The sequence below is a fragment of the Lynx canadensis genome, chromosome C1 (assembly GCF_007474595.2).
Source record: "Lynx canadensis isolate LIC74 chromosome C1, mLynCan4.pri.v2, whole genome shotgun sequence".
Lineage (NCBI taxonomy): Eukaryota > Metazoa > Chordata > Mammalia > Carnivora > Felidae > Lynx > Lynx canadensis.
The window spans coordinates 29,756,492-29,776,297 of NC_044310.1; the positions used below are offsets into that span (position 1 = coordinate 29,756,492).

General features: G+C 42.3%; 1 protein-coding gene across 1 annotated transcript in view; it reads right to left on the bottom strand.

Moving 5' to 3' along the window:
* RHBDL2 (rhomboid like 2) overlaps nucleotides 1–19,806 on the bottom strand; it is a 52,804-nt gene that overhangs the window by 20,125 nt on the left and 12,873 nt on the right. The window contains exons 3-5 of the mRNA XM_030324767.2: nucleotides 8,954–9,220; nucleotides 5,162–5,310; nucleotides 1,739–1,851 (exon numbers count right to left, since the gene is read on the bottom strand). Coding sequence (XP_030180627.1) covers nucleotides 1,739–1,851; nucleotides 5,162–5,310; nucleotides 8,954–9,199 — 508 coding nt within the window. The 5' untranslated portion in view covers nucleotides 9,200–9,220. The remainder of the gene's footprint in view (nucleotides 1–1,738; nucleotides 1,852–5,161; nucleotides 5,311–8,953; nucleotides 9,221–19,806) is intronic.

The following is a 19,806-nucleotide window of genomic DNA, read 5'->3' on the forward strand; positions in this document are numbered from 1 at the left end:
CTTAAAAAAAATTTTTTAATTGTTCAAAAAAAAAAATGAATGAACTAATGCTATATGCAACAACCCACATGAATCTCCAGAGAATTATGCTGTGTGAAGACAGCCAATCCCAAAGGTGATATATATATATACACATATATATATAGACACACACATACATACATATATATGGAATATATATATATATACACATGTATGTATATATATGTATATATACATATATATTCCATTCATACAACATTCTTAAAGTGAGAAAATTACAGAAATAGAGAACAGATTAGTGGTTGTCAGGGGTGAAAGAGAGTGTGGGGTGGGAAAGCAGAGAGTATGGCTGTAAAAATGCAACGTGAGGAATCCGTTGTTTTGCACCGTGGCTGTATCAATGTGGATCTCCTGGTTGTGATACTGTACTATAATTTGCGAGCTGTTACCATTGGGAGTAACTGGTTAAAGGATACATGAGATCCCTAGGTATTATTTCTTACAACTGTGATGTAAAAAGTGTAACTAAAAAAAAAAAAAAAAGTTTACAATAAATAAATAAGTGGATGGATGGAAATTCTAATATTTTCTGCTCAGACCAGAGTGGGTCATCTTAAGGCACACCCAGTTTCAGAGATAACAGGCATATGCTGCTAGCTCCTACTGAGGTTTTGGGCCCCTCCAGCTCTTCTCTACATTCTATTCAAGCTTTCTTTCTTAAATGGAAATTTGCTCATGTTACTTCCCATGATCACTAGTCTGACACATTGGGCCTTCATGATCTGGCTGTAGGTCTCTCCCCAATATATGTGCCCGGACACCAAACTACACATGACTTCCAACTGTACAAAACCCTGTCTGACTATGACATACCTGAGGACAGGCACAACGACTTCTATCTGCTTATCTGTTTTGTTTTGTTTTGTTTTGTTTTGTTTTGTTTTGTTGAGAGAGCTCATGAGCAGAACAGAGGCAGAGAAAGAGGGAGAGAGAGAATCTTAAGAGAGAATCTGCAACCCAGCATGGAGCCTGATGCTGGGTTCAATCTCAAAACCATGAGATGATGATCTGAGCCAAAATCAAGAGTTGGACACTTAGCCGACTGAGCCACCCATGTGCCCCTCTATCTGCTTTTTTTTTTTTTAATCTTTATTTACATTTGAGAGAGAGAGAGACAGAGTGCAAGTGGGGGCGGAACAGAGAGAGAGAGGGAGACACAGAATCCAAAGTAGGCTCCCAGTTCTGAGCTGTCATCACAGAGCCCGACGTGGGGCTCGAACCCAGGAACCACGAGATCATGACCTGAGCCAAAGTCGGACACCCAACCAACTGAGCTACCCAGGCGCCCCTCTATCTACTTACCTTACCTCAAATATTTTAATTCTAATCAACTTATTTCTTTTTTTTTTTTTTTGAGTTTATTTTACTCACCATCTTGAGATCAAGAGTCACATGCTCTTCTGACTGAGCCAGCCAGGCAACCCTCGAACTTATTTTTTTCTTTTTTAAAGCTTTATTTATTTAAGTAATCTCTACACCCAACATGGGGCTCAAACTCATGACCCTGAGATCAAGAGTCACATTCTCTTTTGACTGAGCCAGCCAGGCGCCCCTAATTAATTTATTTCTAACGCTTATCAAGTTCCCTAGCACAGACTAGGAGTGCAATAAATCTTGACTGAAATGTTTATTACTTTTTGCTTTGTTTATTGCTTCCTAAGAGACACGGATTCTGTATTACCCTCAGAACACTAACCTGCAATCACTCCAGCCAGGTACACCAGCCCTACTCGGAGGCCTTTGTGGACCATTTCCAAGGGAATACCCAACATGAGCTGCATAACAAGATTCCCCAGGATGTGCTGAACTCTGTGGAGACAAACACATTATGAGTAACCCACATAGTTATTTCTTTGGGACATTAACAGGGTAGTTACAGACTTGCTTAACTCAAATTCCATTCTCTAATTTTTTTAGGTGACTTTTTAAAAATAAAATCTCAACACAGAGCTTCAATATGTAAGATTAAAGGACATTTTAGAAGTATACATTTATAGGTTCTATTTTATAACAGTAACTGACAATGTCAAACAGAGAGTGATGAGGCTAGCTTAGGGAACATAAACTTGAATTTAGGTTTAGATGACAATTGCCATCTTACGTCAGCCCCAGCATCTGATTTTGTTTCAGTTGCATGGTATTGAGAAAATCCTAATTCACTCATATTGAGTTTAAATTTCAATAGTTTGTTTTGTTTTGTTTTTGTTTTTGTTTTTTTAAAGTAGGCTCCACACCCAAAATGGGGCTTAAAGTCACAACCTCAAGATCAAGAGTCACATGCTCTACAGACTGAGCCAGCCAGGCTCAGGTTTTTAAACAACAGTCTTGCAATCTTAGGCTATTCTTTAATAAAATAGAGATGGCAAGAGAAACCCCTATTCCCACTTCTACATTAAAAAGTCGAAAAACAAAGCTTACCAAAATGAAAAAGAAAGTTTACCCAGTAATATTAGCTAAATTTAGTATCTCCCATTACTACAGTTTGCATAGAACATAACTGACTATACAGGTGGTTTTTATTATAGTTTTTAAATAGGTAAAAATATTTTTTTAAAAAATTCGTATTCTTTTGCTTGTCAAACTCCACAAGTATCTCTGGAGAATCTCTGAATGTATTTTGGTACATTCCCATATTACAGTAATCCTTAATTTAGTTGCTATGTAGCACAAGACTTTTTTTTTTTTAAAGGAGATTTCAGGTTAAACCAAAAAGGTTAGGGGGCGCCTGGGTGGCTCAGACAGTTAAGCATCTGACTTTGGATCAGGTCATGATCTCACGGTTTATGGGTTCGAGCCCCGCATCAGGCTCTGTGCTGCCGGCTGGGAGCCTGGAGCCTGCTCTGGAGTCTGTGTCTCCCTCTCTCTCTGCCCCTCCCCTGCTCACCCTCTGTCTCCCTCTGTATCTCAAAAATAAATAAATGTAAAAAAAAAAAAAATTTTTTTTAACAAAATAGGTGTTGGATCTTCCACAAAGTGCAAGAGCTTTCATATTTGTTTTAGGGATTGTGTTTTTGGGTTATAATTTACTTAACAAATTACCCAGCAGAGGTTCTCAGGGCACACCCTGCAGAACAGATTACTTACCTCCATGGCCACATGTGCACCCAGCCACAACTATCACTGTCCAAGTCATCTCCAAAGATATCCAAGAAGTAACATGTAATTCAGCACAAAATAGTCTAGCAAGGACAGTTACACTAGTCTTAAGGAGACCTCAGAAAGAGCATTTGGAAATACGTGCAGTTTGTGAATTTGAGCAAAGTCACAGGAAGCCATCTCATCTTATCCTTTGGGAACAGCTTGAGGATAAAGTGACCAACAGCAACCAAAAAAACCCAAAAACAAAAAACAAAGAATCACCCTCAGCATTCTTTCTGCGGCTCAATAGCAAGAGTAGAAGTGGCATAAAGATGAGATCCTGCCATATACTCGGAATAGAAATCCCAACTTTTCTCAGCCAAATTTTATCTACCCTTCCAGGTACAACTTGAATACATGTCATCTGTGAGACCCTCCCCATCCCAATCTTTCCATCTTTCTGTTTATGTTACAGTAGCTAATCCCATATCCATTTCCTTACCACTTGTCTGCCTCCCGTAGTGATGCCAGAAGAACTAATGTTGACTTTGCCAACCTCTCTTAGCGAGGGGTAGCTGTGTCTCATGGTTCTGGCTAATGAGATGCAGGTAAGAGTGGCGCTGACGGGGGACTGGTAAGAGAGCTTCTTTCCTGACAAAAGGGATTGATGTCACCAGCACCTGGTACTACCTTTCCCCTTCCTGCTTTTAATACCAAGCTACAGCTGCCGACTGGCAACCATGAGAGAAAGGTCAAGGGAAAAGCAGAGATGCCAGCACAGAACCAAGAGTCTTGGCTTCATTAAACTGACGAATTAGCCACATACCTCTGGGCTTCTTATACGGTAAAGAATTAACCTCCATTTGTTCGGGCCCCCATTCGATTTTTGATTACTTCCATCCAAAAGCATTCCTAACTTATACAACCCCATATGTGACCTGTCCTACGCCTCCTTGAGAAGTCTTTCTGAGGGTCTTATTATGTATCAGGCACTGCAAAAATGACATTATAACCGTTGTCTCATTTAATCACAGCAATGTTGTGAGGTCGGTACTTACTACCCCACTTCACAGATGTGGAAACTGAGGCAGCAAGATGTTAAGTAACTACTCTGTAATACTATGCGGCCTTGCATTACTATTTAACTGACTGTCCCCCTCATAATAAAATTTAAATGTGGTACAGGAACCACATTTGTTCAGAACGTGGTAGATGGAAGACCAAACTGAAAGTATCCATAGAAACTGAGCAATTAGCAATTTTGTCCTTGACTCGTCAAGCCTCTGAGCCCTGTGTCCTGCCATGGATACCTATTTAGCCATTGGCCAGAGTCATCCTTCAAGGTCCAGGGCTGGGTAGGTCACATAGGTGAAGTTGGCCTCATCTGAAGCCCCAGGCGTTCAGTGGGGAGGGTGGGGGCCAGCAGCAAGCTGTTCACTGTCTGCAGTGGGTTCTGAGTCGTGGGTTCTGAGTGAGGTCATAAAAAGACTACTAGCGTGGAAGAAGCTATAAACAAAAACCAATGCCCATTGCTTGTATTATTCCAGATGGAATAAAACAGTACTATACACTCAGCAAAATGCTCGTGAATTAATTCTTTTTAAGTGTGTGGCAGGGGTGGGTTGGGAGGGACTGATGATTCATGTCCTAAAGGGAACATTTTAACAACATCAAACAACATACGTGTGGGAACATACGTGTGGTTGAGTAATGATCGGGTCTCTTCTCATTACTGTTCCTATATAATTACCAGTATTAGGCAGCCATACGCAACACTAAGTACACTGGACTGGGGGTTAGCACCAATGGGTTGAGGTTCCAGCGCTGCCACGTGGCCACGTGACCTGGCGCGAGCAATACATCCCCTAAGCCTCAGACACACGCAGCCGTAATAACACCTGCCTCCTAGGGTTCCTGTGAGGATCCGGCTAGATTATGGACATGTAAGTGTCTTATCAATAATAAAGCACCAACCAAATGTTGGGGGTGACGAGTACTCACAGTCAACCTCCTCCGTCAGCGACTTAATAGCATTCCTTACCCAGCATGCACCAGCATATAGGAGATAAACCTCCAGGCTTCCTCCCTCTTCTCAGGACTGTAGATAAAGGGACTCTCCAGGATGCCTGTGTCCAGGGTGATCCACTGTTTCTGAGGCTTCCACACAGCATAGTAAATAAACACTGCCAGCTGACCGGGAGGGGCAGACAGGAATGTTAACCACCTTCTGCAGAGAGTGGCCCCATTAAAGCCCACGGGCACTACCTTGGTTCCAAATGATTAGCTCTCAAGGGGGCCATTCCGTAGCAAGTGCTCAAAAGATGACAGGAATTAAATTTCCCTGCTGCATATCTGCCCCCGTAACCGTGGCCATAGCCTACTTCCTCCAGTGAGTAGGAGCAGCCCCACACCAAATATGAAGAAAATGCTTTCTGAGCCCCCTACCCCCCTTAAATACCCTCTGCCCTCATCTTTCCATTCCCATTTGGTCTCTCATTTACACGGTAATATTAAGTCATTGCTGGCTTCCAAAGAATAGGGAAAGGGAACAATAGTAACTTTACAGCCGAGAAGCCTGGCAAACAAGACCTTAACCAAGTGATGAAGGCTCACGTCACCAGGGACGTCATGTGGAGGTCCCCTACTCCCTGATGTGATAGGATGAGAAAGGCACTTCACCTCTGCGTGTTCCTCCCTAAAACCCGTAACTCCAGTCTAATCATGAGAAAAACATCAGACAAGCCCACATTGGGGGATAATCTACAGAATACCTGGCCCATACTCCTCAAGATTATCAGAGTCATGAAAACAAAGCCTGAGAAACTGTCACAGATTAGAGGACACTGGGGGAACATGACAACTGAATGTGATAACTCTGGGTTGCAGGATACAGAAGGGATAGAAAGAGGACATTAATGGAAAAGCTAGTAAAAATTGATATTAAGGGGCGCCTGAGTGGCTCAGCCAGTTAAGCGTCCAACTTAGACTCAAGTAATGATCTCATGGTTTGTGAGTTCAAACCCCGCATCCAGCTATCTGCTCTTAGCTCAGAGCCTGCTTTGGATCCTCTGTCTTCTCTCTCTCTCTCTCTCTCTCTCTCTCTCTCTCTCTCCCCCCCCCCCTCTCTCTGCCCCTCCCCTGCTAACATTCTCTCTCTCTCTCTCTCAAAAAATAAACATTAAAACAAGAAAGATTTAAAAATACATACATACTGGGGCGCCTGGGTGGCTCAGTTGGTTGAGCGACTAACTTCGGCTCGGGTCATGATCTCACGGTTCGTGGGTTCGAGCCCCGTGTCAGGCTCTGTGCTGACAGCTTGGAGCTTGAAACCTGCTTTGGATTCTGTGTCTCCCTCTCTCTGACCCTCCCCCACTCATGCTCTGTCTCTCAAAAATAAATTAAAATGTTCAAAAAAAAATTTTTTTTAATACATACATACATAAAAACTTTTATTTAAGGGGCACCTAGGTGGCTCAGTAGGTTGAACATCCAACTCTTAATTTCAGCTCAGGTCATGATACCAAGGTTGTGGGATTGAGCCCCACATCAGCATGGAGCCTACTTGAAATTCTCTCTCTCCCTCTGCCCATCTCCCCTGCTCATGCTCTCTCTCTCTAAAATAAAAAAATTTGGGGCGCCTGGGTGGCTCAGTCGGTTAAGCATCCAACTTCGGCTCAGGTCACGATCTCATGGTTCGTGGGTTTGAGCCCCGCATCAGGCTCTGTGCTGACAGCTCAGAGCCTGGAGCCTGTTTCAGATTCTGTGTCTCCCTCTCTCTCTGCCCCTCCCCCACTCGTGCTCTGTCTCCCTCTGTCTCAAAAATAAATAAACATTAAAAAAAATTAAAAAATAAAAAAAATAAAATAATTAAAATTAAAAAAAAATAAAGCTTTTATTTTAAAAACTGATTTTGGAGCACTTGTGTGCCTCAGTCAGTTGAGCGCCCAACTCTTGATTTCAGCTCAGGTCATGATCTTATGGTTGTGGGATCAAGTCCCATGCAGGGTGCTGCACCGACAGCTCAGGGCCTATTTGGGATTCTCCTCCTCTCTCACCATCCCTCCTCCACTTGCTCTCTGTCTCTCTGTCTCTTTCTCACTCGCTCTCACTCTCAAAATAAATAAATAAACATTAAAAAAAAAACCACCCTGATCTTTCAGGGTGCCTGGCTGGTTCAGTCAGTAGAGTATGTGACTCGATCTCAGGGTTCTAAGTTTGAGCCCCATATTGGGTATAGAGATTACTTATAAATAAATAAATAAATAAATAAATAAATAGTTTTTAAAAAGACACTGATCTTTCTGTGAGAGACAAATACCCACAATGGTTGTACAGATTACTTGAAAATCAATCAATCAATCAATGATTTTTAAAAAAGAAACTGATCTTTCTGTGAGAGACAGATATCTTAGCACCCACTCTACGACCCTTCCTGGGAAAACTGCCCTTTCCACAGCACTGACTACAACAGTCATGTTTCGTATCACGTGACCTTATCCTATTATGCCCCAATTCCCCCAGACCCCCAGCACTCACACACCTGATTGGACCATGGGCAGGCCAGCCAATCCATAGGCTGGAAGGATAACCTGATAGAGTGTGCCAGGAGTGTTTACTCATTACCCTTTTCTTTATCTGAACCATAAGAAGCTAGGTCCCTATGACGGTTCATTTTATGTGTCAATTTGGCTAGACCATGATACCCAGATATTTGATCAAAATCATTCTGGATGTTTCTGTGAAGATATTTTTTAGATGAGATCAATGTTAAAATCAATAGACTCTGAGTAAAGCAGATTACCCTCCATAACGTGGTGTCTCAACAAATCAGTTTAAAGCCTTAATAGAACAGACTGACCTCCTCTGAGGGAAAGGGAATTCTGCCTTTGAGGGAAAGTATGACTGCCTTTGAACTACAACTACAACTCTTATCCCCCTAGATCTCCAGCCTGCTGGCCTACGCTCAATTTTGGATTTGCCAAGCTTCCACAATTACATGAGCCAATTCCTTAAAATCAGTCAAGTTCTCTCTCCATATCTATGTAGAGGTGGACGGATGGATGGATGGATGGATAATGTGTGTGTGTTTGTGTGTGTACACACTCGATTACTTCTATTTCTCTAAAGAACCCTGACTAATACCATTCTTGATAAGGAAGTGGAGACATCAGTGGGAATGATCAGAGACTTCCTAATGTCCCTGAAGTCACACCCCACACACACGCATCTTCTGCCAATTTCTTTATGAGACATCATGGTGTAGGAGAAAAAGGTAGGTAAGATGAGGCTCAGGAAAAGCCCAGTGCTGGCCCAGTCATACATATGTGACCTTGGGCAATTCATTCCACCTCTCTGAGCCTTGTACTCTTTTCTGGAAAATAAAAGGGCTTACTTGATCAGAGTCTGAAAACACACTACATGCTACCACAGTAGACATCATTAGAGGATTCCATTCTTTTTTTCCCTACTGAAATGTGGCGGCAGCCTATACTCTATAGAACCAATCAGTTCATGAGATCAAACCAATCTGTGACCCCAAGATTATTTGGTTTCTAAAGGCCCAACATCTAAAATGAAATGAAGCCACAGAAATAGTAGTCACAGCTGGGAAGGGGACTTGCTTGAAAAATAAAACTCACCCTTGGCTAAAAGTGGCTGGGAACATAGGAAGGACCTAAGGAAGGAGACTTCAGAGAGGGTGAAGTTGAGTTCCGTGTGGGCTGTGCCTGCCACCACCAAGCTCTCTTCTCTTCTCTAGATGTGATCGAAGCCCCCGTGTGTTTGCAACTCCCTGGGGGTACTTGCACTAGTGCCCACCACCCACCTCACTCACCTCAGCAATGCTGATGGAGATGATGAACACAGGGGGTGGGAGGCAGTTAGCTCTCTCCAAGTATGTTCTTCGAACCTTTTCAGGAAGCATCCATTTTGAGACAACCCTGTGGACCTTTTTATTCTTGAAGGGATCTTTACCTCCCCCATCCTCTCGCATTTCCTTCTCTTCTTCCAGCTCTCCTTTCATGTCTCCATCCAAATGCAGAGTCACATCCTCTATCTCCAAATCGCGATCAGCAGCCATTGTCCTGGGTCTTCCCTCCACCTAAAAGGGACATGAATGTCAAGGAAAAACAGATGACTCTATAGTCCTTGGGCCACAGATCTTTCCTGAGCTGTCTGGTACAACCACTGGTTTGTTTCCTCGGCCTTTCCTGGATATTAATAGAAGGCAGTTGAAGATCTGGTGCCCACATACTCACAATATCCATACCCTCATCCCTAGCATGTAATTGTGACAAAGCAATAGGGTCTCCCCAAATGAGGGAGAGGGCTCCCAGGGGTCACTTCTATCGCCACCACCCAAAGAATGGACTAGAGCCTTGGAATAGAAACCCTACCTTGTATGTCCCTTCCTTCCCCTCTGCCACTGACTGTCAAGTCAACCATCAGTGTAAGAGATGCCTTGGCCATGAAGTGATGCATCTCAGAGCCCAAACCATGCACACCGCATAACTGAACCCAGTCTCGTCCAGCTAAAGTGAATGGTCTCCTTTCCCATTTTAGTTTCATCTCGCTTCTACTCCCAGGCCAAACACAGGTCTCAGATTTCTGACTCAGAATCAAAAATAGTTTACTGAGCATCTACTGTGTATCAGGCACTATGCTGGAGCCTTTCACATCTATTGACTCATTGGACTTCCACAATAACCCCAGGAGGTGGGGATTTGTAGTCCCATTTATGGATAAAAAAACTGAGTTGCCCATTCTGCTCCCCAAAAAAGAATCAAACCTACATCTTACCAGCTCTCTTCCTAAACCAGCACTGCCCGTTCGGTAGCACACTCGAGTTAGGAAGGCCATTCCTTGCTGGTCCTCCAGGCACAAGGTCAATACCCTTGCTGAAACACATCTCCCCAACGATGCTCTGACATCCAAAGCTCTTGGCTGAGTTCTTCCTAATTTCCACATCAGGTATTCCCTTGAATTCAATCCTCAACACTCAATTATTCAAGTATCTATTCAGTAAACATCTATGGAACACCTACTAGGTATCAGGCCACCATCCCTAGTCCAAAGGGTTGACAATGTAATGGAGGAAACAGAGGTCAATAAAAATCATACAAATAATTGTATCATTACACTGTGACAGGGGACACCAAGCAGGTGTATAAGATACCAAGGCAGCATGTCTGTAACAGAGACGGCTGATCCACATACGTTCTTATCCCTATGCCATGTACTGTCCTTTCCCTGTTGGTCTGGTTCTGTTATTTTTTTTTAATGCTTATTTATTTATTTATTTTTTTTTTATTATTTTTTTAAATTTTTTTTTTCAACGTTTATTTATTTTTGGGACAGAGAGAGACAGAGCATGAACGGGGGAGGGGCAGAGAGAGAGAGGGAGACACAGAACCGGAAACAGGCTCCAGGCTCTGAGCCATCAGCCCAGAGCCCGACGCGGGGCTCGAACTCACGGGCCGCGAGATCGTGACCTGGCTGAAGTCGGACGCTTAACCGACTGCGCCACCCAGGCGCCCCATAATGCTTATTTATTTATTTAGAGAGAGAGAGAGAGAGCACAAGCAGAGGGAGGGCAGAAAGGGAGGGAGAGAGAGAATCCCAAGCAGGCTCCACACTGTCAGCTCAGAGCCCAATGCGGGGCTTGAACTCACAAAACGTGAGATCATGACCTGAGCCGAAAACAGGAGTTGGGCACTTAACCAACTGAGCCACCCTGGTTAACCAGGCCCTCCTAGTTGTTATTTTTTACTCCTGGTTAAACTACTTAAATCATTCAAATATTTCTGTGGTCAAAAGTGGGGGGAAGGGCTGGAATAGTGAGGGAAAAAATGTTGCAAAATAGTTGTAGAGTACAATCCAATTTTTGTAAAAAGTAACATACTGTTAAGACACAGAACAGATGAACAGGAGGGAAGGGAAGCAAAAATAATATAAAAACAGGGAGGGAGACAAAACATAAGAAACTCTTTAAAAATAGAGAACAAACAGAGGGTTACTGGAAGGGTTGTGGGAAGGGGGATGGGCTAAATGGGTAAGGGGCATTAAGGAATCTACTCCTGAAATCATTATTGCACTATATGCTAACTTGGATGTAAATTAAAAAGTAATAATAAAATAAAGTAACAAAAATAAATAAATAAAGTCAACCTCACACACACACAAAAAGTAACATACTGATACACAGGAAGAAATCTGGAAAATTAACCATGATTATATCTGCACGGTGGGTGGGATTTCACGAGATTTTTGCCTCCTGTGCAGGGGTGGGCCCAGATTTTGTGGAGCCTAAAGTGTAAACAATTTGGGGGGTTTTCCTTGGAAAAAATAATATAAAATTAAAGTTACAAAATATAAAAATTGCAAAAGTAGATACTGGCCTTTGAAGGAGCCCATGCAAATGAAAGAGACTTGAAGTTTAAGCTTTTATTAGCTTCAGAGGCAGTCTCTGTTTATATTTGACTTTTAAAGGTTTTATTACTATTTTAATTAAAAAACAAAAAACAAATAAAGGTGTGCCTGGGTGGCTCTGCCAGTTAAGCGTCCAACCAGCTCAAGTCATGATCTCACAGTTCATGAGTTCCAGTCCTGCATCAGGCTCTGTGCTGGCAGCGTGGAGCCTCCTTGGGATTCTCGCTCTCTCCTCTCTGCCCTTCCCCTACTCAAGCTTTCTCTATGTTTCAAAATAAATAAATAAATAACTTAAAAAAATAATAATAATAAATTAGAAAAGAAATAAATAAAGCCATATCTATGACACCTTGACTTGATCCTAAAGTCTCAACTACTGTACTATTTCTCCCCTCCCCTTTGTGGCCTAATATCTTGAAGGAGGAGTCTGTACCCTTAACCAGATGGTCATCTGCATCCTCCATTGGAATGATCTCCTGAGTTACACCCTTCAAACAAATCCACTTCAAGGGCGCCTGGGTGGCTCAGTTGGTTAAACGCTCGACTTCCGCTCAGGTCATGATCTCAGGGTTCATAAGTTTGAGCCCCGAATCGGGCTCTGTGCTGACAGCTCAGAGCCCAGATGGAGCCTGCTTCAGATTCTAGGTCTCCCTCTCTCTCTCTCTGCCCCTGCCCCACTCACATTCTGTCTGTCTCGCTCTCTAATTTATTAAATTTAATAAATTTTAAACATTTACTAATGTTTAAAATAAATAAACATTAAAAAAAAGTTAATTAAAAAAAATCCACTTAAGGAGTGATGTGAGTCCCAATCACGCAGGCAGAGCACCGCTGGCATTTCAAAGCACATACCCACGCAAAATCTCACATACTCCTCAGAATAAGCTGAAGTAAAAAGAAGGCAAGGGTTGTGTTCCCAATTCTCCTCATCTTCAACCTTCCTAACAGACCTTCTTTCATCCATCTCTCATCTCAACCATATTTCATTCACTGACTTCCTTCTCCCGCCCCCAAGCCACAGGCATCCCCTCTGCATGCTTCAACAACACTCTTGTCCTGCAATTGGACTTCTCTAACTCGGTGAAGAGGAGCTAGTGGCAAGGTCACTAGAGGACAGGAACACAGGCTTTGACGCTAGACAGACTGGGGAATGGCTCTGTCTTATTTCTCTTTGCAACCCCAGGCAATGGCCGCAGGCCTGGTACCATAAACCTTAGCATGGTGGTTGCGAGGGCATGGGGGGAAGGGAGAAAATGGGGAGTTGTCTGATTTAATGGGTGCAAAGTTTCAGTGTAGGAAGATAAAGTTCTGGAGATGGATGGTGTTAAGAGTTTCACAACAATGTAAAAGTACTTAATGCCAATGAACTGTATACTTAAAAATGGCTAAAATGGTAAATTTTAAGTTATGTATGTTCTACCCACCACCCCCAACACACACACACACACACACACACACACACACACACACACTAAACAATAATGCAAAACTTTCAAGGTCATTGCAAAGATTAGATACAGTGTATCACCCATATGTGCTTCATCAATGAGATATATATATATATATATATATACGTATATATACGTATATATATATATATATATTTTTTTTTTTTTTTTAATATGACCCACGGAGCCAGATGACTGGGATTAAAACACAGCTCTACTACATTATCAACTTTAAACTTAGGTAAATCACTTAAATTCTCTGGGCCTCAGATTACATTTTTTTAAGTTGTGGTAATATACACGTAACGTAAAAATTTACCACTTTAGGGGCGCCTGGATGACTCAGTTGTTAGGGCATCCAGCTCTTGATTTCAGCTCAGGTCATGATGTCATGGGTTTGCGAGTTCAAGCCCTGCATTGGGTTCCACGCTGACAGTGCAAGCTTGCTTGGAATTCTCTCTGTCCCTCTCCAACTCGCTCTCTCTCTCTCTCAATCTCTCTCAAAATAAACAAGTAAACTTAAAAAAAAATTACCACTTTAACCATTTTAAAGTATACAATTCAGTGGCATTAAGTACATTTACAATGTTATGTAACCATCACCACTATCTAGTTCAGGAACTTTTTCATTACCCCAGACAAAAACTCCAAACCCATTAAGCAATCTCTCCATTGCCATCTCCCTCCAGCCCATGGCAACCACTTTTCTGTCTCTATGGATTTACTTATTTGGGGGACTTCATGAAAATGGAATCATACAATATGTGGCCTTTTGAGTCTGGCTTCTCTTAGAAGAAAGTCTTCAAGGTTCATTCCTTCTTTTTTTTTTTTTTTTTTTTTAAAGTAGGTACCACACCCAATGTGGGGCTTGAACTCACAACCGAGATCAAGAGTCATAGGTGGAGATGATGGGTTAAATAGGTGATGGGTATTAAGGAGGGCACTTGTTGTGATGAGCACTGGGTGTTGTATTTAAGTGATGAATCACTAAATTCTACACCTGAAACTAATATTACACTGCACATTAACTAACTGGAATTTAATAAATTTGAAGAAGGAAAAAAAAGAGTCACATGCTCCACCTACTGAGCCAGGCAGGTGCCCCAGGACTTCATTCCTTTAGTATAGTAATTAATTAAGTATAGTAATAATAACTATAATTAATATAAGTATATAAGTATAATAATTAATATAGTAATTCCATATTTAACTTATTGGGAAACTCTCAGATTCCATTTTAAAGTGGGGATAATGATAGAACTTACCTTGCAGCATTGTTGGAAAGATTGTTGGAGGTAATGGGGGCTCCTGAGTCAGTTAAGCCTCAACTCTTGATTTTGGCTCAAGTCATGATCTCACTCATTCTCTCTCTCTCTCTCAAATAAATAAATAAATAAATAAATAAATAAATAAATAAATAAACAAGCATTTTGAAAAACCGTAAGAAAAGATTGTTTGAGGTAATGCATGTAAAGCACTTAGAATAGTATCTGGCACATGGGAAACACTCCATAATTTTATTATTAGCTATGGACGGATGGGTGGGTGCATGGATGGATGGATGGATGGATGGATGGTTGGCTGGCTGGAAAGATGAAAGGGATGGGCTGAGCCTAGGGCCTATTTTCATACTGCAAGTTACTGGAAATCAACTCATACTGCAAGTTACTGGAAATCAACTCATACTGAATTTATTCTTAAAAATACTTCATTAGGCAGTTCCCACATTACAATAGGTTATATTCAGAAAATTTAGGGAAGAAGAGAATTCCCCTTCCATGTGACTTTTCCCCCAGCAACTTTTCTGAAAAGAAAGTCTTCCTCCCTCCCCTACATCTTCCACCTTCCCACTCACCCAGCCTCCCAGGGACAGACACTAAGTCTGGAGACCTAATTATTGCATTAATTTTCCTTGAATGCTGTTGACTATTTCCAGTTTTGTGACTTCTCACGATTGGCAAAACACAGTGTGGGTTGGAGACTCACAGTGTTTAACTGCAAATATTAAAGCATTTAAAAAAAATTTTAATATTTATTTATTTTTGAGAGACAGAGACAGAGCGCAAGCAGGGGAGACGCACAGGAGAGAGGGAGACACAGAATCCAAAGCAGGCTCCAGGCTCCGAGCTGTCAGCACAGAGCCTGACGCAGGCCTCAAACTCACAAACTGTGAGATCATACCTGAACTGAAGTCGGACATTCAACCGATTGAGCCACCCAGGCGCCCCTAAAGCATTTTAAAAGTAAGTTCAACTAGTGATGATTAACATTGTGTTAATAAGCTCTACTGTAAATTGAAATACCATACACGATCACTTTATGAGGAAATAAAATTTTACAATGTTAATATAACTTGATAGCTATAAAAGGAACTAGAAAACTAAGGCTTACATTTCCTCAAAATTTTCTCTTTTCTCCAGACTTCAAACTTTCCAGAAATTTTACAAAGTCAAGCCCACCACTTTAGGTATTTTAATGAAATGTATTTCCTGTGCTGCAAAGATATCTGCCCCATTCGGTTTAGGCAAGACTCACTGTGGGTGTGCTTTCTTCCTTGGCAGGGAGAGTAGACAGATCCGACATGTAGTTCTAGCTACATCAGCCTCTTGCAACAGATGAAAACGTTGGTGGCCACTGCAGGGTTTGGGGTTTACCTCTCTTCTCAATGACGGTCACACTCTGACTTCCCTCCCCGTCTGTGTGCCCTGTTGCTTGGAGACAGGGGCCTCTCTCTGATTCATCCATCTCTCCAACATCTGCTGCTCAATACTTCCAGTCTCTGACATTCCCTGTCCCTCCCACTCCTGTTTATCTTCTGCTCCCACACCTGAATTTCTGAGCACAGCTCACCACCCTGGAAACATTACTAATCAAACAATGAAAAGACTATCCATACTTTTGGGGCTGTGGGAAACAGGTGCAGCCTTTTGGGAAGGCAACTGGGTAGTAATTGCCCAAAATAGAAAAGCATATAACTTTCAACAGAACCACCCTCCTCCTAGAAATCTATCCTGCAAATGTATCTGAGCAAGTATACAAAGCTATATTTCAAAGATGTTCAGTGCAGAACTATTTACAGCAGTGAAAAATCACAAAGAACTAGAATGTACTTCAGTTGGGTTGTTGCATTTCCTGCCCATTCCAATCCTTAGGTAGTTAATTCTTCCTTACACTGTGCTGAAATCTGCTCACCAGCACGTTTGCTCCCGGGTCCAATGTTTTCCTCCCTAGGCTAATCTAAGGTTATGGCGTTAATTTTGTCCCTGCATGGGCGTGGCCTGGATATTCCATGGGCTCTACAGGTCAAAGTTGGGGTAGGGTCTCTGGAAGCATACTTTAGATTACCGGAATTTTTGGAGGCCCAATTAAATAAAGCAGGAGTCTCAAAACAAGTCAGCAATGAATACAACACATCATAGTCTTAAAGAGATATAAATGCATCTGCAGCTATCAAATTATTCACTTTGTCACTCTCATCACAGTGTGATATATTGAGAGGCATTATTTATTGCACTGATTGTGTTTCTTACTAAGCAAAAATCATCCAGGTTTCTTGAGCTTTCTTTAATGTTGGCTTGATGTTGTGCCTCACCTCCTTCCTTTTATCTTTAGCAGGTGGCTGTCAACTCTGTTGAAATCTCTCTCTCTCTCTCCTTCTCTGCCCCACCCCCCCACCCAGATCAAAATCAGGTGGCGCTGCTGTGAAAAGTCCTCATCCTACCAGTATGGAACAACGAAGGTGGACTGTTAAAAAGAATGTTGGAGGAGTAGAAAAGACTCATGTTCTTCAAGTTAAAATGAAGATATTCCCCCTGTGCATCAAAGACTTTCTCTTCATGGTTGCCAAGTATTCCTTTTTTTAAAGTTGGCTCCATGTCCCATGTGGCCCTCAAACTCACAACCCTGAGATCAAGAGTCAAATGCTCTACCAACTGAGCCAGCCAGGTACCCCAGCAAGGATTCTCAAGAAAAGGAAAAGTGGGGAGGCTCAACCGGCTAAGCGTCTGACTCTTGGTTTCCGCTCAGGTCATGATCTCACAGTTTGAGTTTGAGCCCTGCATCGGACTTCACACTGTCAGTGCAGAGCCTACTTGGGATTCTCTCTCTCTCTCCCTCCCTCTCTGCCCTGCCCCTCCCCTCCCCCGCCTCTCTCTCATTCTCTCAAAATAAATAAATAAATAAATAAATAAATAAATAAATAAATAAATAAACAAACTTAAAAAGGAAATTAGAGGAAAACTGGAAAGAACTTCCTTACATCCTGTCTTTGTGTGGAATAAGCATTGCTCATGATATGAATCATGGAGCCATTGTGTTGGCCAAGGATTGGAAAGGGTGGGGCAATGCTCATTTACCCAGAACACTCTTCTGCCTTAAAAAAAAAAAAAAAAAGTAGAGGGCGCCTGGGTGGTTCAGTGGATTAAGCGTCCAACTTTGGCTCAGGTCATGATCTAGCATGATCTAGCGGTTTGTGAGTTTGAGCCTCACATCAGGCTCTGTGCTGACAGCTCAGAGCCTGGAGCCTGCTTCAGATTCTGTGTCTCCAGCTCTCTGCCCCTCCCCCACTCACGCTCTGTCTCTCTTTTCTCTCAAAAATAAATAAACATGAAAAAAAATTTTTTTAATGTAGAGAGAGATTTCCATAAGGAGATTTACACAGGAGACCCTTGACAATGGCAAGAGATTTTTCCAAAGACCTTTCAAGAGCTGGGGTACCTGGGTGGCTCAGTGGGTTAGGTGTCTGACTTTGGCTCAGGTCATGATCTTGCCGTTCACGAGTTCGAGTCCGCATCAGGCTCTGTGCTGACAGCTCGAAGCCTGGAGCCTGCTTCGGATTCTGTGTCTCCCTCCCTCTCTGCCCCTCTCCCGTTCACACTCTGTCTCTGTCTCTCAAAAAATGAATAAACATTAAAAAAAAATTTTTTTAAAGACCTTTCAAGAGCCTTAGTAAACCATATAGTATCTCCCAAAATTATGTTAAAAATTATGGCCAGAAAATTTTAAGCGATTGCATTTCAGACCTAAATAATTCTACAATTGCAGGTGTAAGGTTATTTATAAAGTTGGTTATGTGAGAAATATCAATTAACTATGTTCAACACTCTGCACCCAAGGTCCCAAAGAAGAAAAGAAAATAGAACCTTGGTTCATTAATTGTGCCTCTTTCATCTTTATGTAAACTTTAACCTCTCTCTTGAAGACCAGTTTCTTCACTGGCTGAAGCACTCATTAAAACAACTTGCCAAAGCACTTTTCCTTGTATCTATGTGACGCACATCATACATCTCTTGGTGTCAGGGATCCTAGACACCGCTGAACCTGACATTCCATGCCAATGTACCCAAGACTTCTACCTGTGGCAAAACATAAAAAATAAAAGTCACTTTCTCAAACCTCTTCACTTTCTTCTCATTTCTATTTCTGGCACTACCAAGTGATTTATTTTTAGGAGTCTTTTCTACTCCAACAAGAAACAAAGACTTTAGTCACTACATGCAGGTTACATAAAGGCTGTAACTAGTAGAGAAGAGTGAAGTCATGTGAGATGTCAAAGTGGAATGATGGGCCTGGCTCACTAACTAAATGACTAGCAAAATCATTCAGTTCACATTCATTCACAACGGGCCTTTGAGGGTAGCTAATGAAATACGAAAACTGTTAAGTGTTGAATCTGCACATGTCAAGGACTCCCAGTACATTCTTTTGATAATGCTTATATAATGGTCATTTGTCAGGGTTCTTGGAGAATTCCCAATCTCATGAATCCCGCTGGGCAGCAGGGACCATTTCCCACTACGGAAGGTAAAAATTCCCAATCCTAACTGTTCCAGGTCCCTAAGCAACTGGGGTTCAGGTATGTAACTTGGGCTTGACCCATTAGCTGCATATGCTTAGGATTTTTGAGGCTGGAGCTTCAAGACTGGTTAAGTTCTTTCCAGTGGTGACGATAAAGCAGTGGCAACAGTGTCCACTGTCCAGCCTCGCCATTGGGTCAGTTTGACATCCAGCATCCAAGGCCAGCTGTATCTTGGATACAGGCTGCAACAATGAACATGGAGCTGCAGAAGCAATAGGGCCATTTTCACCTACCTGGCTCTGTGATGATTTTGGTGTAGTTCTCTGCCACAGGGAGTCAAGATGGAAATAGGCACCCAGGAAAGGAAAGGGATTTGCCTCTCTGAAAACCCAGAGGACTAAGTCAGGCCCACTTCCCTTCTTCATCTCACCCAGGAGAGCACAGGCACAGCCACCCACCTTAGGACAACTCTTAGGTCTCCCTTTGTCTCGGCTTATTTCCCAAACCTTGTTTCTGCAGCCTTCCAGTAATTTTGTAACGTACCTGTGATACTGTGAAATACTAAAAAACAAATATTTTCCCACCCAGTTCCTGGCACAGAGCTTCTAAAACCTCTGGAATTTCCTGAGTAACAGGGGTGGGAGGAGCATCTTCTATTATTTGTAATAAGCCCCTTTCAACCACACGTGAGTTTATGCTAATGAAGTGACTCTTGGAGGATAGGACTGGTTGCCTAAGGAAATGACCACAGGATTAGAGGTTAGAGGGTTGGAACTTGCAGGCCCACCTCTGGGAATGGAAGAAGGGCTAGAGATGGAGCTTCATCACCAACAGTCAATAACCAATCATGCCTATGTAATGGAACCTCCATAAAAACTCTAAGCAAAAGGTTCATAGAGCTTCCGGGCTGGTAACCACAGTGAGGCGCTGGGAGAACAAAACACCCAGAGAGGGCATGGAAGTTCTACATCCTTTCCTGTATACCCTGCTCTATGCATCTCTTTCATTTGGTTG